This window comes from Phascolarctos cinereus, unplaced genomic scaffold (assembly GCF_003287225.1).
Source record: "Phascolarctos cinereus isolate Bilbo 61053 unplaced genomic scaffold, phaCin_HiC Scaffold_726;HRSCAF=1367, whole genome shotgun sequence".
Lineage (NCBI taxonomy): Eukaryota > Metazoa > Chordata > Mammalia > Diprotodontia > Phascolarctidae > Phascolarctos > Phascolarctos cinereus.
In genome coordinates, this window is record NW_027556098.1 from 271,240,313 (window position 1) to 271,260,630 (window position 20,318).

The 20,318-nt window shown below is 38.9% G+C and overlaps 1 protein-coding gene across 4 annotated transcripts in view; it reads left to right on the forward strand.

The window, feature by feature from the left end:
• The window catches only part of ARHGAP32 (Rho GTPase activating protein 32), a 359,487-nt gene that overhangs the window by 329,651 nt on the left and 9,518 nt on the right, over window positions 1-20,318 (forward strand). For all 4 annotated transcript variants that reach the window (XM_020963784.2, XM_020963787.2, XM_078147104.1 and 1 more), the window contains 9 exons: window positions 1,929-2,073; window positions 2,550-2,632; window positions 9,713-9,820; window positions 10,260-10,405; window positions 11,500-11,695; window positions 14,084-14,229; window positions 16,077-16,148; window positions 17,411-18,283; window positions 18,885-19,867. In XM_020963784.2, coding sequence (XP_020819443.1) covers window positions 1,929-2,073; window positions 2,550-2,632; window positions 9,713-9,820; window positions 10,260-10,405; window positions 11,500-11,695; window positions 14,084-14,229; window positions 16,077-16,148; window positions 17,411-18,283; window positions 18,885-19,867 — 2,752 coding nt within the window. The remainder of the gene's footprint in view (window positions 1-1,928; window positions 2,074-2,549; window positions 2,633-9,712; window positions 9,821-10,259; window positions 10,406-11,499; window positions 11,696-14,083; window positions 14,230-16,076; window positions 16,149-17,410; window positions 18,284-18,884; window positions 19,868-20,318) is intronic.

Consider the following 20,318-nt stretch of genomic DNA (forward strand, 5'->3'; position numbering starts at 1 on the left):
CTTGTTTACATGGTCTATCCATCTAGGAACATGGGTTCTTAACTTGTAGTACATAGATTTCAGGAGGACTGCAAACTTGGATAGGGGAAAAAACATTACATCTTCATTTCCACTAACCTCTAATTGAAATTTAGCATCTTTAATGAGGTAAAAAATGTTATTCTGTTTCACCAGACTGCCCCAAATGTCTTCCATGACATTAAAAGAAAAAAGTTAACCACAAGTACAGAAGAAAATAAAATTACTTAAAGGCATGGATTGTTTAATTTTTCCTCAGGATCTAGTCCAGCGCCTTACATGTTTTAGTAGCTCAGTAAATGTCTATTGCATTAAATTAAATTCTTCCCCAAAAGCAGATCGTGGCCATCTCCAAAGGTAGCTTATAAACCTACATCTGAGATTAAATGTGATTGCTATAATTTATGCCTGAAATGTTAAATTAAAAGACCTCCAAGGCCATATTTCCTAATGTTGAAACGTTTCATCTTAGCATTTTAATTATATTGATGATGCTTATAAACTAAATTAGTCTAGTTAAAGAACAGTCCCAGGACAAACAGGAAGGATTGGTGAATTTTAGAACAAAATAGAGAAAAGTAGACCTAATTTGGCTGTTTCAATGAGAAGCAACTGTATGTAAGTATAAGGAAATGCTGTTAGAACAGAATTTTTCTCACAGAATTCCAATTTATGATGCTTAGAACACTGGGGTTTCACAAAGCATAATTCCATGGGGAAAACTGCTATACAGATATAAAATAAATTACTTCTTTTCTAGGCTTCCTATAGTAAATGAAGACAATAGGTTAGACATCATGCTATTTTACCTAGCATTCTATTTCATTACTCTGGATATTAACATCTGAAATATTTCTTTCTACAAATCAAATAAATGATGAGGGGAAAACAGATTGTGGAAATCAAATAAACTTTTAACACTGAGGAATTGAGTATTGTGCTGCATAAATTATTTAGAATGAATAAACTAATACTGCAGGCTGAAAGTAATCTCCCTTTGAGAGATTTATTCTCAGTAACAGAGATTGGATTTGAGTGTATATTCCATTATTCTTTTTTCTGGCTTTATTTCTATAGATGGAAATTTCCTTTGTCCTTCAGTGAGTTTATTTGTTTACAGAGCTTATCTTTATAAGGCACCAAGAGCAACTCTTTACTTGTGGCAACCCCATATTTGAGGGGACTCACCTTGGGCCCTTGTGCTGAAGCTCTAATATTCTTTTCAAAAGAAGTTATTTAGATGCTGAGGGACTCAAAGAATCAGGGTATCCACAAACAGATCTCCCTAGGATTTAGTCCTAGGTCTCATGTCTGTGAATCAGTGCTGGCTAATTTGAACCAGCTATTTTGATGTACATATTCCAGTGATGATTAAGTTCGGCCTGAGTTAGCATTTTGAAAATGGCTTTTATTTCATGAACATTTTCTCTTTGTGAAAAGCAGGGCCTCTGTAAGGAATCACTTCATGTGGTTTCTGGCTTCCTTCTCTCTCACCAGCAGAAACTTACTGAGTTCCACAGCTTGCATCCAAGGAATTTCTATACACAGTAGTTTTGATCTGGACCAGCTGCCCTCAGCCCTACTTTTTAGCATTTCCAAAAAGCTTTGACTATTCAGCCTTCAGGATTTAAGGATCTTGTTGTCAGTTTGATTCAAGAATGGCCACTGTATCCCAGCACCTGTGACAGTAGTCCATGTTGATGGTGATCATACCATTAACCCTTATGGGGGGTGGGTGGGAGAGCTGTGCTCTTTCTGAATATTCAAGTTGAGATCTAATCAGTCACTTATTGTTAGTCACATTCCAGGGAGAAAGTGAATTCTCATGATCCTTTTAGGATTCTTTCTTTCTTCTAATCCTGTCTTCTTTTGGTAACAGAATTTGATTTTTTTCCACTTATTTTCTTTAGACATGAATTTGACTCTGAACATATTCCCGACCTGACAAAAGAGCCTTATGTTCAAGATATACATTCAGTTGGTTCCCTTTGTAAGCTGTATTTTCGAGAGCTCCCGAACCCTCTACTCACTTACCAACTGTATGAGAAATTCTCAGTAAGTATTCACTAATTTGGAAGCAAGTTTTGTTTAACTGGGAACTTTATTGTGGGTTGTTTAAAAGACAGAAAGAAGGCAAGCTAATTGGTTTGGCCAAATGCAAGTAATGGTTTCAGAGCCAAACTTGAGGCTTAGCTGAAAGTTTTCTTTATTTTTCCTCAAATAGTCATTGCCAATCACAGTCCTTGCTGTTTCAGCAGGTTTCTCCCCCCCCCCCCCTTTAGTCTCTGTCTTTGGGTCTCTAACTCAATCTCCCACAGAATTTTTTCACTTAGCTTTTATGATTGTATTTTTTTTCAGTTTCGGTGATCATGTAAGTATAAGTCTTCTTTGTTAATATGTTCTGTGTTTCCAGTTCAGTATATGAGGATGAAGAAACCCAGTTTGAAAATTGAATTAGGTCTGAAGAGCTTCAATTAATAATTCCTTTCCAGCAAAACTCATTGGTTTATTTTCCTCTCTCTGTGGTACAGGATGCAGTTTCTGCAGCAACAGATGAAGAACGACTCATAAAAATTCATGATGTCATCCAGCAGCTCCCCCCTCCACATTACAGGTCTTGCCTTATGTTTAAAATAATAGGCAATAGAGCTATTGATGTCTAAAATTAGGTTATCTCCTTGGAGAGTTCGCTTTTTAAAATTTCTCCAAATGTATTTTTTTGCTAAAATTTCATTTTAAATAAGTTTTTTTTTATTTTTTATAAATTTATTTTTAGTTTTCAACATTCACTTCCATAAGCTTTTGAGTTTTAACTTTTCTCCCCTCCCTCCCCCCAAGACAGCATGCAGTCTGATACAGGCTCTACATATACATTCCTATTAAACATATTTTCACTTTAGCCATGTTGTGAAGAATTAGAACCAATAGGAGGAACCACAAGAAAGAAGAAACCAAACAAAACAGAAGAAAAAAAAGAGCAAATAGTATCCTTCAATCTGCATTCAAATTCCATAGTTTTAAATAAGTTTTTTATGGTTATTATGACAGTTCTTTTGAAAAGCCTCCCTTTTAATTTTACATCATTTAACTTTACCGTCAGCCTGTCTATTTAGTCTTGAGTTCACTAAACCTTTAGTAGGAAAAACTAACATTTTATTAATAGTCATAAATCTTGGTCATTTTATATAAAATATTTATGCTAATTACTAAATTTACTTCCTTGGATATAAATTGATTTACTATAGCAGCTGTTTCAGACTTTCTCTTCTGTCCTCAAACCTCCCATGCCACTCTTTCTATATTCTCAGATGAGAATGTCACCTCATATTTCTGCAAAAAGCTAAGGTCAGTCACCAAGAGCTCCTTCTTCTATTTTCCTTGTCTCACATCCTTCTGACATCATCCTCTACTCTCCCCTTCGTTACTCCTTTCTCATGAACAGGTAGTCCCTCTCTTTACCTTTCTTTACTTCTGCACATACTGTTGATCCTATTCCCTGCCATCTTCTCCAGCAGATTATCTCTATCCTCCCCTCATTCTAATCTTTAGTCTCTCTTACCTACTGATTCCTTCCCTGCTACCTACAAACATGTCCAAGTATCATCATCCTAAAAGAAACCTCAAAAAACCCTCACTTGAACTGACCAACCTCACTAGGTATCATCCTATCCCTCTCCTCCCCTTCTCAGCTAAACCCTTTGAAAAAGCCATCTTGACTGGGTGCTGGCACTTCTTTCACTTAGTTCTAATTTTTTTTTGCAGTTTGGTTTTGTACCTTATCATTGCATTGAAATTGCTTGCTTGAAAGTTACCAGTGATTTATTAATTGCCAAATGAATGATGGCCTTTTCCCACTCCACATCCTTTTTGATGTCTTTGCAACATTTGACACTGTTGATCACTTGAGAGAATTAGGTATGCTCTGTTCTTGGGGTTTTTGTGACCCCAGTCTTTCTTGTCTACCCTCTCCATATCTGATTATTCTTTCTTCATCCATGCCATGTCCACTAATTGTCAGTGGGCCCCTCCTTTTTTTTCTCTGTACTGTCTTAGTGACCTTATTAGCTTTTATGGATTTAATTTTACTCTCTATATAACTTATTCCCAGATTTATATATCCATCCTTCTTTTTCCAGAGTTCCAGTCTCATATCACCAACTGCCTATTATACACCAAAGGCCTTACGACTCATATCCAAAATAAAATTATTTTTTCCCCAAACCCACCCCTCTTCATAACACAATCACCACCATCGTTCCAGTCAACCTCAGCACCATCCTCAATTTTTCATTCTCACTCACTCCACATATCAAATCAGTTGCCAGATCTTATAGTTTCTTTTGCCATGCCGTATCTCACATGGGTCCCCGTCTGTCCATTCACACAGCTGCCATCAATGTCTCACCAATTGTCTTTTAATCGGACTCCCTCTCTTGGGTCTTTCTTCACCCTATCCTCAACACAGCTGCCAAAGTATTTTTCCTGATGTGTATAACTGGTTGTTTCACTCCTAATTCATTAAACTCCAGTGACTCTATTACCTCTAAGATCTATTCTTAGCACAATGCCTGGCATTATGGCAGTCTATATAAATGTTTATTTCCTTCCTTCTGGGGCTAAGCATAAACTCCTCTGCTTGGCACTTAGGCTCTTCCCAGCCTGTCTTCCTGTCTTTTAGTCTTCTTACACAATTCTCCCTGCCATGAGCTCAGTAGTCCACCAGTAGTGGGCAGCTTGCTGTCCCTCACACACAGTGGTCCATCTCCCACCTACATGCTTTTTTAATAGTTAAGACCCGTACTTTGAAAGCTCTCCTTTTAACTACTGCCTCTTAGAATCTTGAGTTTCCTTTGCAAACCCATATCAAATCCCACCTTTTACAGGAGGTTTTTCCCAGTCTTCCCACATGCTGATGCCTTCTGCAGTGAATTCTGAAGCAACTTCATAGGAACAAAGATTTAGAGCTGGAAGGGACTTTGTGAACCATCAAGTCTTGCCCCTCATTTTACAGATGAGGGAAATTGAGGCATGGAGTTTTTAAGTGACTTTTTTATGTCCTTTAAGATGTGGCAGTGTTTAGTCTGATTCCTCCGTAGGCCTGATTCTTCCTTTGCCCAAGCTTCCTACATTCTCTGCCACAAGAAACAGACCACATAGGGGAGAAGTAGTTGAGAGATTTTGCTATTCATTTAGACAGGTTTAGAAAAAATCAGTGTAGGGGCAACTAGGTGGTACAGTGGATAGAGCACCGGCCCTGAAGTCTGGAGGAACTGAGTTCAAATTCGGCCTCAGACCAAACACTTGACACTTACTAGCTGTGTGATCCTGGGCAAGTCACTTAACCCCAATTGCCTAAAAATTAAAAAAAAAAAGAAAAGAAAAAAGAAAAAAATCAGTGTAACTTTGCTAGGCTTGTCATATAGCTTATTTAGCAATGCATCACATCATCCCCAAGACAAGCGATAAAGCAGAATTACAGGCAGGAAAGTCCAGATAACCAGTATTCTTACTAGACATCTTGAAGTGTGTAAAGCCTGATGTAACCCCCTCTGACACACAGCTTCAAGCTCTCCAGCTTTCAGCTGATGCTACTTACGCAGCTTCCTCTCCAGAAAGGGAGTCAGTGGACATTTGCAGCAGACAGTTCCTGGATTGGCCCTGGTTTCCTAAAGCCTCACCTAGAAGCCTGACCCCTTTTATTACATATCAAACACAAATGTGTTAGGCTTCATTTGTTTTGGGGAGTAAAGAGAGATCCTTACAACATACAGTAGTAGTAAGAGAGTATCTTATCCATCGATAATTCCTGAAATCTGTATACATCTATTACATACCTATTTGTGTACATGTTATGTCCCCCTCATTAGTATTAGAATGAAAACCCCTTGAAAGCAAGGTAACTTTTTGCTCAATGTCTGGAATATAACAAACAAGTAATAAATGCTTATTAATATAGATAGCTAAGAATTTGAAGTTAACAGATTTATATACAGTATTAAATAGATCTTGTGTTTGTGTAGCACTCTGTAGTTTTTTCGAAGTCTTTTGTTTCATACACATTTCCCAATTGGATCCTCAAGGACACTTTTAGGAAGTAGACAAGCACAAATATTGATGTACTGGTTTTATCAGACGTTGAGGATCAGAGAGATTAGGTGACTATTTATTGCAGAAATAGTGTCACCCTGCATTGATAGAGGGAGTTTCCTCCTTGGAAATTCTTTATACCATTGAAATTACAGGCTCATTCCCTATTTCTCTCACTCCTTCGTGAAGTCTTTCAAACCAGTCTGCTCTTGCTGCTGTTAAGGTGCAGAATATTTTCAGTTCTCTACTGCAACCACTCTGTTAATTATCCTAAGAAAATAATTTGATTCCATCTTGGCCCAGTTCACCCCTCTTTAGGCAGCCTGCTGACCTCCTCATTCCCAGGGCTCACTATACTGATGCCAAACTTAGTTCAGACGCCCAGTTGATATAGACTACTACAGCTCAGAATTCCTGAGCTCTAAAGATCTGATAGCCTCAGTCTTCTTGTGGCTCAGATTATAGGCATGTGCCACCACACCCAGCATATTAATGCAGTCTTGCAAAATAGATTTCCAAAGTGATTTTGTCACAGAAAAAAACTCTTTGATTTGCAAAATTAAGTCTCCCAACCCTGTGGAGGCAGGATGGCTCAGGATTTGAAGTCAGGAAGTATTGAGGTCTGATGCCAGATCTGCTGCTTCTTATCACCTGTTTAACCTTGAACAAGTCACTTCATGTGAACTCTGGGCCTCAGTTACCTCAAATGTAAAATGAAAGGATTAGACTGAGTGATCTTTGAGGTCTCTTCCAGCTCTAAATCTCTGATCCTACAATCCATCTAACCCTCTAACTAGAACCCCAACTCAATCAGCAAAGATTGAGCTTGATTAAGAGCTTGGCTTAAATTCTCTGAGCCATAGCTTTCTTATCTGAAAAATATGCATCATAATACCAACTTCTGAGGGTTTTGTGAGAATCGAATAATGTAATATTTAAAAAGCATATCCTGTTTTAAAGTGTTATTATCATTATTGATAAAGAGAGACAGAATCACATTTTTATTAGGTCAGTTTCCAGATTCCTGTGAAATCTACAGTGATTCCTTTGAAGACTTCGATATGTGGAACATGACTTCCATTCATCTCTGAATTTCAGAATATTAATCATACATTGTTCCTGTGCCCCTTTCTTACTATCTTTAACATGAGAAATAGCCTATATAATTTAGACATCTCTAAGAACCAGGAGCCAAATTACTGTTCCTTGCTGAAACAAAATATTTCACTGACATCATTTACTTAAGCTGGAGAAGATGAAGCTTCATGAAATACCCCCAATAACTTAGGCCCTGACACTTTATCTTAGTGCATATGAGGTTATTTTAAAAAGGAGAAAAAGACTGTACAAAACAAAGGATAGATTCTTGGGTTTTGAGGAAGTAACTCCATGCCCCAAGTTCCTGGATATGCTAAAAGCTTCCCCCCGAGTGGATACTGGAATTCACTGTCTTCTCTTGACTGTTGCTTAGAGTGGTTAGAAATCCAGTTAGCTCTTGATGGAGGAGAGAATTTTAATTAATCTATAGTTGACAGGTCTGTGGTATGCAGAAACTAAATTTGGTTGATAGAGCTATTCTATTAGTATAATCCAACATGGAAGTCAAATGACCAGAAATGCTGTCTTTTCAGATAGATGTTTGTCTAAGTGGTGGTGATGCAGTAGCGTAGTAGAAAAGAGGCCTGGATTTGGATTCAGACGAGTTTAAATCCCAGCTTGGCTTCTGATTCTCTGTGTGAACATGAACCAGTCACTCTGCCTATGCCTCCCTTTCCTCTTCTATAAAATGACAAGATTAGACTATATGATTCCTTCCAGTTCTGTGAGCCAGGATTTTGTGGGGTTCTGTTTGTTTGGTTGGTTTTTGCTTTTGTTTTTTAATTTAAGTGGTTCCCAAGTTTACCAAAATAGTTCACGTAGAACTCTCTTGTTTGAAACACCAAACACCTTTCCTCCTAGGAACAGTGTGACAAGGATAGTTCCTATGCCTAGGCCATAAAAGCGCATTTCATCTTTTGTGAGAATAAAGTAAGTAGAACAATAGTGCACATCTCTGTGTCTGCTTTAAGGTTTGTAGAGTGCTTGACACACTTTATTTCATTTGATCCTCATAACAGCCAGTAAGTTAGGCAGTATTGTTATGCCCATTTTACAGTTGAGGAAAGAGGCTCAGTGAGGTTTAGTTATTTATACGTGGTCACACAGCTAGTGTCTGTTGGAATTTGAACCCAGATCTTCCTAACCCCAAGTCTAGCATGCTATCCATTATCCTCTATGTAGTATTTACTATTATTAGTGCTGTACTAATACATAATACTATAGAATCTGATTGCCATATATGAGGAAATGTATTCCTTTCTCCATCTGAAGAAGCCAGAAATACATCCTTTCCTCCTTGCTCGCCACCTCAATTTCCCCTGCAATTAGAGTAAGGCTTCTCAGCCTTTAGAAAACTGAAGTAACTTCTTAATACTGGGCTATAGTCTCCAAAAGGAGTAGTGAGGGGCGAGGACTCTGAGGTGAAGCACTAGATAGACTAAGGCACAGAAAGCCACCTGTGGGAGTAGAGTAGGTAGAAAGGATGGACTCGGAACCCTGACCAAGATAACAGGATAGGAACTGAAGTATGGGCACGGGGAAAGGGAATAAGCATTCATTTAGTGCCAGGCACTAGGCTAAAATACTAGTGGAGAGGAAAAAAAGTTGACCTTAGAAATTTACCTTCAGAAAAAAACTTATCCCTTACTTTCCCCTTTGTCACTGCCAGATCTACCACTTTGGATCACTAGGGACAAAGTCCGAACAGAAAACAGGCAGGAGGGTGCGTAGTCCTGGGTGTAGCTAGGTGGTATGGTGGTTAGAGCATCAAGGTCTGGAATTGGGAAGACTGCTCTTCCAGAGTTCAGATCTGGTCTCAGACACTTACTAGCTGTATGACCCTGGGCAAGTCACTTCACTCTGTTTGCCTCAGTTCCTCATCTGTAAAATGAGCTGGAGAAAGAAATGGCAAACCACTCTACTGTCTTTGCCAAGAAAACCCCAAATGGAGCCATGAAGAGTTGGACAAGACAGAAAAAAGACAAAAGACTGAACAATAACAACAGCATAGTCCCAGGTAGTTGCTGATCAGGGAGGAAGGGGAGGGAAATCTCACCTAGCAGTAACAGGGAGGGAAGGGTAGTTTCTGTGCCACAGGGACACCTGACTGGTACTGTTTTTTCCCCGGTAATTATTTTTGTGACTGGTTGTAGTTAATCTGGGTATATATAGTCAGAGATCACCCAGATAGCTGGTTTTCTAAAAGTTGGTCCCATTTGGATTGTATTTCCTCAGTTCTTTTTTAATTAGCTTTTTGTAGTTTTTAGTAGTTGCAATAACTACATTCAGTATCTATAACTCCCTTCTTCGAGTTATGTGATAATAAGACCTGGAATTGGTAGCAAAATTTTCTTTTTTTTTTATGTTGTTCTTGATTTCCTTTTTACTATTGAAGAAATTCACTTTAATTAATGGGGCTCCTCTGCTGAAAAGATTGTGGAATGGAATGCTAATTGCTGAATATTTTCTGTCTGCTAACAGATTTTGGTGTGTTTATTTCATTTTCCAGAACACTGGAGTTCTTAATGAGACACTTGTCCCTTCTAGCTGACTATTGTTCCATCACAAATATGCACGCCAAGAACCTAGCAATTGTTTGGGCTCCAAATCTTCTAAGGTAACTTGCACTTTACTTCCTGTCTTCAATAAACTTGTCATAAATACAAGATTCATTTTAACACTGCTCTTTAAGGAAGATTTTAAAATGCAAAATTATCTCTATCACATGAATTTCATCAAATGGTTTCTTATTGAAGCACTTAAGAGAATTATAACTCATTTAATATTGGGTTATATTCCAGCGCTTAGCATAGAACCTGGCACATAGTAGGTGCTTAATAAATGTTTATTGATCAATTTAAAGAATTCAGAATAGTTTATAGCATTGTGACCACAGATAAGTAGCTTACCCTCTATGTCTCAGTTGCTTTATCTGTATAATGAGGAATTTGGATTTAAAGTTTCCTTCAACTTTAGAATTCAGTGATTTATTGATTCACATCCATGTGTCTGCTTACCTTCGTGAATTTTTAATGATAATTTGTTTTGTTTCATAGATCAAAACAGATAGAATCTGCCTGCTTTAGTGGGACAGCTGCCTTCATGGAAGTGAGAATTCAGTCAGTGGTGGTCGAATTTATTCTTAATCATGTGGATGTTCTCTTCAGCTGCAAAATTAGTGCAGTCATTCAGGATGGGGCAGGTATGACTAAGCTCATATTGACTCAGAGTTCTCTCTGTGAAAGTGACTTCTCCTAAAAGCATGGAAGTGGGAAAATCAGTTTTCCTTGTTGTGTGAATATAAAGAGATGATGTTAGACAATTTTCTCATTTCCTATCAGAGAGGAAGCATCATAACAAGGCCATTTACTATGAATAAAGAAAATGCCACATGCAGGGATAACTTGGCAGTGTTTAAGTCCATAGTAGTCTTTTTAGTAATGTAGCTTTTTACCAAATTATATTGAAAAATAGTTTTTGCAGTGATGTTTACAAAGCTATCAAAAGTTGAATTTATCTTATCTTTCCTGAAAAATCTTTCATCTTTACCCTTCTTTCCACTCCCATTGTCCCAGTTATAATTGAGGCCCTCATTGGTAATGGACATTACTACAGACTGTGGAAACAACCTTGCTTCATCTTCTCACCCTAATTTCACATTATTTTCACACAGTCCAGTTGGACTACTTGCTGTGTCCATATCTTGTTCTCCTGTTTCCTGTATCAGTAACTTTGAACACAGCATCCTCCAGCCTTGTTAGCAGACTTCAAACCCAGCCTCATTTCTGGTTACTAAAATCCTTGTTCTCTTTTAAGAATCAGATTGGGTGGAACCTCCTCTGTGATGCCACCCCAGTACTGTCTTACTCTAGTGCTTAGTGTTTTGCATATTGTAAGCACTTGATACTTTTACTTTTATTCATTCATGCATTACCTGATTTCCCCTTCCCCTTTCAACTAGAAATGATTATCCTCTCCTTGAATATCATGCATTCTGGCCTGTCCTATACACTTAATCATTTTCGAACAAGTATCTTAGTTGTGTACGTGATTCATCCCACTCCTCAGCTAGAGTGTACTCTTCTTGAGACCAGGGTCTTGGTTGTTTTCTACCTGGGAACTTGTACTACTAAGCACAATATGGTCCATTGTAGGGGCTTAACAAATATTTCTTGAATTGAGCTGGTATTCTAGATATTTTTTTAGGGCTGGATACAGAAAACTGCCCATTTTTGTCTTATATACATCTGCCTTTTTCCTGTGCCAGGTAGTCTGACTTTCCCTTTATATTTGAAGCTTCTCTTTCAAGGCCCAAGTCCCTGCTGGTGTCCTCTCCATCCACCAAACTACTGACGTTGGAGGAAGCCCAAGCACGAACACAAGCTCAGGTCAATTCTCCAACTGTGCCCGACAACAAATATATCGAAGTGGGAGAAGGGCCTGCTGCACTTCAAGGAAAATTCCACACTATAATTGAGTTCCCTCTTGAAAGGTGAAGTAACTGATTTTGATTTAGGTTCAGGTTTTAATCCTGTATTTCAGTGTTGTAACCAAGGGAAGGCTCCAAAATAGCTTGTTTGCAAGTCATATAGCCAACTCATAGTGAATACTCAGTGTGGCATGGCGCCCAAGAAAACTAGTCAGCTCTCAGCCTGGGTTAAGAGAGGCCTGGCATCTAGGAACAAGACTGTGATAGTCTCTCTGTAATCTGCCCTCAACATATCACACCTAGAAGGGTGAGTTAGGTTCTGAGCACCATTTTTTAGGAAAGATAAGTGGGAACTCATGCCATTATGAAGATTGGCTGAAGGAAATAAAGCTGTTTAGCATGAAAAAGGGGGGAAAGTATAGAAAGACATGATAGCTATCTTCAAGTATTTGTAAGAACTATTTATGGAAGAGGGGTCTTATGTGTTCCACTTTGTCCCAGAGCAGAACTAGCAATGCGTAGAAACTGCAAAGGGCTACTTTAGCAGGTAATGGTTTTCCCTCATTGGAGTTCTTGAATCAAAGGTGAATGACCCCTTGTCAGGTATGTTCTAGAGGAGATTCTTGGTCATCTATGGGTTGACTTGGATGGCTCTGAGGAATCTTCCAGCTCTGAAATTCTGTGATTGAGTACATAAAATGTGTCCTTTTAATAAACAGCTTCATGTAATTGAAAAAAAAATTTAAAAAGCAGTTTCTACAGGGACAACTCTCAAGAGTGTTGACATTTCCACTGTATTTAAGTTGATTTTCTATCCGATATCATTGAACAATTCTAGTTTTCTTTGTGTTTATTGTTGAGTGGAACAACTTACCTTTAGGAGGAAATGCCTGGACACAAGCAGTGACTTGCCTAGATCAGATCCTAAGGAAGGACAGACTATATTATCCATAAGGTCCCTTTCTGCCCAGAATTCTGTGATTCTATGAGGTAACTGTAGCAATTGCACTATCTCTTTCTTCTCAGAGTTGAAAAGGACTTCAGAGGTCAGTTAGGCTCTTTACTTGATTTTACTTTAACTTAAAGCATAATAGATTTGAAAGCTCTTTGATTGAAAGTCCTTCCTCTCCTGTTTTAATTTAGATACAGATCTCTAGAGTATGGCTGTATACACATGAAGGGGATAGTCATTTTTAGATTATGTAAAGCCACCATGTTTTGTTACAAGACCAATATTTTCCATATTTTACCCTTTCTTCCCCCATTTCAGTTATGTAACTATTATAACATTTCCTAAACACAAAATCAAACCATAGATTTTTTTCTTTACCAAAATATGTCCCAGATTTTTGAATCCCTATACTACAGTGATTCCCTTAAATATCTAGCATGCTAGTTTTTCACCCTTGCTCGCATCTGACCTTGACCTCACCTATTTTGCTTTTTTGCCAAATTCTCTGCATACCTCCTGTTATCATTTTTCTTTGTCTCCTACCTTTGTTTTTCTTTACGTTCTACATCATGCATGGCAGTCAGGCTCATTTCTTGCTTTATTGTTAGGGAAAATAGCATGTCACACTTAAAACACCCCTCCATTTTAAAAGACCTTCCAGTTTGGGATAACTTGATCACTTTGGTTTTCTGCTGCATGTTGGTCTGTATTTTATTAAATATATATGTGTGTGTGTGTGTGTGTGTGTGTGTGTGTGTGTGTGTGTGTGTGTGTGTGTGTATACACATATATATACACACACATATACACACACATATACATGTATGTTTGTGTCTACATGTAATTATGTGTATGTATTAATACCTTGGATTTGTAACCTTGTTTGATAGCAACATTGTTTTGTCACCAGTTCATCTTGTCCTATGTATTTATCTCTATTCATCGATAGAGTGAAATTCTCCTTCAAATAAAAGTCCTGCTGCCCTCTTTAAAAGTCATAGCATGAGGAACCTAAATTTTTCTCTTACCCAAATATTTCTTGTTCCATTTCTTAGATAAGATCTGATGTTGTCAGTATTGAAAAGGAAACAGATTTGTATGAGGCAGTGTGGTATATAGTGGAATGAGCACTAGATTTTTAATCAGAGGACGTGGGTTCAAATGCCAACTTTGACATTATCTTTGACTATGAACAAGTCCCTTTACTTTTCTCAACCTCAGTTTCCTCATCTGTAAAATGAGTGGATTGGACTTAAAATGCTCTTTAAGATGCTATCTAGCTCTACATCTGTGATCCCATAAAATTATAGTGTTGTCAGCATGGAGTTCTTCAGTACTCTTTGGATATCTGATTTACTTGGTAAATGTTAGCTTTATGGTATACTGAAGATGAAGTTTGAGATTCTCCATACTTCTTGGGTTTTCCCATGTTTCTTATTTTCTTGTAGTAATGTGGCCATTGGGTGTCCTAACGTTGATTTTTTTTTTCTTTGTCTTAGGAAAAGACCCCCAAACAAAATGAAGAAATCTCCTGTGGGCAGTTGGCGTTCCTTTTTCAATTTAGGGAAATCATCATCCGTTTCAAAGCGAAAACTTCAGCGTAATGAGAGTGAGCCTTCAGAGATGAAGACCATGGCTCTGAAAGGTCAGTGCCCTGCTTGAACTCACAACAGTTTTTTTTTTCTTTACTCAAGGTCAGTGCTCTTCAGAGCCAGGGCTGTGGCCTGTTCACAGGGAGACAGGGCATGACAGGGCACGCATGTTTTATCAACCAGTTAGATGAGTTAGCTCATTTGTCTTAATGTAGGCAAATCACGACCACATTGCACTCTCCACACATTGTCTGTCACTCAACCCTCTCCCATCATTGGCCCCACAGGACAGTTATAATTTAGCCATGGCCCTAGTACCTGCAGCAGATGCACAGTCAAAATTCCTCCCCTGCTCTGCTGCCAGTTCACCTCATGGCTGCAGCAAGCACCCTTCAGCAAGTGTGCTCTGCAGGACTCCAGGGCAAGAACGAGTAAGAGTCCTATGCCCCTCCATGAGTGAGTGTCCAAGAGGGGTGGGTTACACTCTATGTTTGTAGATCTCATTGCGTTATCGTTCCTTTGAAACTCATCCCCTTTTGAACTTTCATATTACTGTTAAGAATAACACCAGTTTCCAGGTTTGCAAGCTTAATCTCATCCTTAGCCTACCTATATATATATATATATATATTCATTTACCAAATCTTGTTGTTTCTCACTCTACGATATCTCTGGCATCTGTCCCCTTCTCTCTCCTTACACAGTCCCCAGTCTAGTTTAGGCCCTCATCACCTCCCTGTGGCCTACTGCAACAGCCTCTTTGATCTATCCAACTCAAATCTATCCCATCTCCAGTTTATCCTCCACACAGCTAAAGAACTCCTAAAGTATGTCTGACCTGGTCACTCCCTCACTCAAAAAACTCCCATGGATCTCTATTAACTCTAGGACCAATTATTATTTCATTTTTGTCTTATACTAAATTAGAAAAATTTTAAGTTTAAGTGTGATAATGTACAATTATTAGTACAGTCCTACATGTACATAATTTATAAATAAGTGAATGTGTCACACATGGGAAATATGAGCTCAGAACCTTTTTACAGATTGGGGTGCACAGTTTAAAAAGTTTGCCTGTTCTGTACACACTTTCAGTAGTGTGTTATCTGAACATATCACACAATGTGAACAAGTTATTTGCATTACATGTAGTCGGCATCTGCTTAATGCAACTGACTACATGCATATAAGGTACTCTAAAAATGAGTGGTGTAATAAATCAAATAGACACACAGAGGAGATTGTTTACACAAATTGTATTAATATATAACATTTGTAATTGCATATATGTGACTTCCAAACACTTTGCATTCGTTTTAATACTTCATATTTTGTAGTGAATGCCATCTTTGTGAGTTTTATGTATACCAAAGGACATAGCATATCTTTGGATTTTATAGAATGTGATACTTAATGTGATCTCATTACATAGTTATGTAGCATTAACTTCCAAAAAACATACATCTTTGTGGCCAAGTGGCTCATTGGTGAGAGTATGTAAATGGATCGGCGTAAAAGCACCACCAGAAAAACAGCTTCAAGCACATAGACTTTACCAGCTAACCTTAGTAAACATATCCATTTAGGAAGGAGAGTATTTAATTCAGCAAATATTTGTTGACTGCCTTTTATGTACCCATCTGGTTTGAGAGAGAAAAGAAATAGTTCCTGTCCTTGAGAGATATGCAGTCTCTTATAATTTTTTTCTAAGTATAAAGTTGACAACAGTACAAGATAGTATTAGACGAAGTGCTAAAGTGAATATATAATAAAATGCCAAATGGGTATATTGACATTCATTAGCTTAAAACTATGAAATAAGAAATGATGGTCTTTTTCACAACAAATATATGGATAGTAAATAATAAAAACATTCTGTGCTTTGGTTTTGATCCTTCAGGGAGCAGGGCAGAAGGGACCCTTCGCTCGGCTAAAAGTGAGGAATCGCTTACCTCTCTCCATGCAGTTGATGGTAAGAATGAAAGCACTAGTTAATCTACAGTGTATTTTATTTTTTTTAATACAATAACATTGTCTGTACTTTTAAGTATCAGTCATATCCTTTGAGACTGTCTGTTGATGAACATTTAGCCTTAAGTATTCTGATCTGTTTGTTCAGATGAAATTGTTTCATACTTGGTGTATTGCCAGTCTTTAATCTTTGCTCTTGGGTTTGCACATACACAGCTTAAGTATTTTACACTTGGTAATAATGCCAGAACAAGACTTGCTGTAAAGTAGTATGTTTATTAAATTTCACTGTTTGGAGACACTGCTGTCCATTAAATGATTAAAACTCTACACAAAAGAAACAAATCAGTATCTAGTCTGATGAGAATCATAGATCTAGAAGTTAAAGATTTCAGAGGTGATATGGTCTAAAACCCTAGTTTGGGTTTGGGCGTGTGTGTGTGTGTGTGTGTGTGTGTTTTAATAGATGAGGAAAGTAGCCTCTCTGGAGGCAAAAGTTCAGAGCCTCTATTGTACCAACATGAAATTGGTTACATAAGCTGAAGTTAATATAATTTGTCTTTTCTGTGATAATGTTTTGAAGAAGTCTATACCACTAAAGGTCTGTGTTTGGGGAACTCAAAAGTTAAGAGCCTAAATAGTGATTCTAGACCTTTTCTTCTCTTCTCTCCCTCTCCAAAATAAAATAACATTTTAGTGGCTTCTATATAGAACACTCTTCCATAGTCCTAATATATGAGAAAAGAGAAAAGAAGTTACTTTTCATTGTGATTATATGCATTTGAAAGGAAGCATGTATAAGCAAATGTATCTTTGTACTCTTTTCTAATCAGAGTATTCACATTAACTCAACTCCTCACTATTTCCATGTGAGGTCAGTGATAAGTCTGCCTAAGCAATAAAGAAATAAAAGAACTTGCTCAAGGTCACAGATTGAGTCAGTGGTAAAATTAGGAATTGAACCCAGGAGTTTTTTGTCTTTGCTCTTGCCTTGTCCATTAAATGCTGCGCGCGCCGCACCCCCTCCCCCCCCGCCCGCTTTCCTTAATCATCTCAAATCTGCAGTTTGGTATTCCACATTTGCTTTTTTGGATTATATTCCTTCAACCCTAAGTGATCTACATGTATTCGCTGGCTATTATCAGAAAGAAAAATGGGACCCCCCCCCCTTTTTTTTAGCAAAACCACTCTGCTTGCTAGATGACTACTCCTGTTGTTGTGTGTTTGTGACATTAATTATTTGATATTATTATTTATTACCAGGCGACTCTAAACTCTTCCGACCTAGAAGACCCCGGTCTAGCAGTGATGCATTGTCTGCCTCTTTTAATGGAGAAATGCTTGGAAACCGCTGTAATTCCTATGATAATCTGCCCCATGATAATGAAAGTGAAGAGGAAGAGGGACTCTTACATATTCCAGCCCTCATGTCCCCTCATTTGGCTGAGGATGTTGACTTAAGCCCACCAGACATTGGAGTAGCCAGCTTGGATTTTGATCCCATGTCATTTCAGTGTAGTCCTCCCAAGGCTGAATCAGAGTGCTTGGAAAGTACTGCCTCCATCTTAGATTCACTGGGATTTCCCAAGGATAAGCCAAGCACCAGTAAAAAGGAAGCAGAGGCAGGGAGTCAGTCTCAGGCTCCAGGCAGTACTACCAGTTCTGAACCTGTCTCTCCACTTCAGGAGAAATTAAGTCCATTCTTTACCCTGGACCTAAGCCCAACTGAAGACAAAGCATCCAAGCCATCCTCATTCACAGAGAAGGTTGTTTATGCTTTTTCTCCAAAAATAGGACGGAAATTAAGTAAATCACCCTCTATCAACATATCAGAGCCAATCTCTGTGACCATCCCCAGCCGGGTGTCAGAAGTCATTGGCACAGTTCCAAACTCAGCATCACAGAATGCATCTTCCCCAACCTGGAACAAGGGCTTTGGAGAAAGTGATGTCATCAGTAGGTCCCCCACTCAGATAGTAACGATGAGAACAAATGAGGCAGATTCCCAAGAAGTATGCCAACCCGAAGTCCAGCCCCTGGACCAGGCAGCTGCTGAGGCAGGACTGCCAGGGAAGGTGGAACAGGCCATCTCCAGCAGTCAAAGTAAGGCTGTCCCTTCTGGACAGGCTCAGACAGGTACTGTTGGTTTTCCTCCATTCTTTCTTTAAGTTCAAAGGGATCTACAATACATTATGCCACCTGTGCCTTTTTTTTTTTTTAAAAAAAAGGGAAATAAACTTCAGAGGGCGTGCTTTTCAGGGTTGTGCCAATGACTCGAGCCCTAATAAAACTCCCCAGGGCCAGCAGCCCCTTATCAAGGTCTCAGAGTCCCATTTGTCTTTGGACAGTCAAAAATTCATGCATAATTTTTGCACAGCTTTTTAGCTCTTGATTCACGTATAAGACTTTTTAGTAACAATTTGCCAGCACTTGAAGGGACTTTGGGGGCCTCATTGTTCTTTTTCAAGCCAGGGAAGAGTATCTGCCTTCTCTGCTTTCTGTCTCTAGAATCCAAGAGGAAATTGAGACCTCTGGAGAATTTATTTTAGTTTTCCTTCTGAACCAGCTGTACTTTCTACAGCTTTTGCATGTGGGAGAGAAGATCAAGGATGGCCATTGTGAGATGTGGAAAGCACCTTTTTTTTTTTTAATTGGTCAGAGGGGGAATATTTTGCTGTCCATGCAGGATAACAGACTACCTTTTCATTCTAATTTTTTTTTCCCAATTTCCTACTAGGAGCAGTTGCCCATGACTCCCCTCAGGATCTCGTTCCTGTCAGTTCAGTCTCTCTTATCCCACCACCACCGCCTCCAAAAAATGCCGCGCGCATGTTGGCCTTAGCATTGGCCGAGTCTGCACAGCAAGCTTCCACTCAGTCATTGAGGAGACCAGGGAATTCTCATACTGGTTGTCCAAATCATGGAGATGCTACAGTGGTGACGCCTGAAGATAAACAGTCCAGTTCTTTTATTAGTTTTCCTTTAGATAAGACCTATTTCCATTCTAGTATGCCATCAGAACTGCTTCATCTCCAAAACACTACATCTGGAAATTATGACCAGCTTAAACTGGGTGTAGCAGTGGCTGAGGACCACTCCAAGTCAATTTCAGTTGAATCTGGGGAACAGCCATACCACTCAGTTGATTCACCAGGGAATCAGGCCCATATGACCTGTTTTCCTGGGGACCCAGAAAAGGCTGAAATTCCCATGACGACATTAGTGGATTCAGACAAGACTGATAGTCATGTTATTTTGCATGAGAATTCAGGGAAGACCAATATCCGAACTGTTTCCTTTGGGAGCCAAGATGAACCCCATATCCACTTTTCTAGTGGAGATCAGCTTCTTTCCCCTCTGGATACATCTGTAGATAAATCACAGCTTTCCTCAGAACCTGAAGAAAAGGTAACCCCACCTTTCAGTTTGCCTATGGACAAAATCCACTCTCCTCCTGGGTCCCCTGTAGACAAAGTGACTGCAGCTCCAACAACTTACATGACAGCTACTCCAGCACCAAGTGAAATAAACACCAGGGAAACTAGCTGGGATGTGGTTGGCCAACCTGTATCTTCTGCTGACTTTGTCACTACCCTTCAGCGCACCCATAGAGCTAATCGTCCTCCCCTATCCCATTCTTCTCAGAGAACAGCAGAGCAGCAGCTGGTGGTGGGACAGGTATCAGCAGCAGCCAGTATAGGACTAAATGATTCCCACAAGGTAAGAAGGGATGGGGAAGTGATGTGGAATGTACCTTTTCCAAAGGTATGTTTATTATTAACAGGTGTGAAGAGCCATTTCGCTCAGTTATGATCATACACATTTGAATCCTATGGAATGCTTCTGGAAATATTTCACATTTCCAGTTGGAATCTGTCTGGTAATTCTTGAATTGAGTTGACACTTAGGTAGCTTGATCTGGCACTGTTTGGTAGCTACCTTTCTGTTGATTTTGCTTTGGGAATGGAGCAAGACAGCATTATTACCAAATCCCTATAGCTTGATTTTGTCTTCTCCCTTTTCTTCCTAGGCTGTTCAGGTCCTTCACTGAATAGTAACTCAAAGGAAGCATGGTCTATTGAGTCAAACTGAACTTTAGGTATCAGGGTTTACAAGTTCTTTCTTTATGTCCACCACTGACTGACTGTGACTTTGGGCAAGTCATTTAACC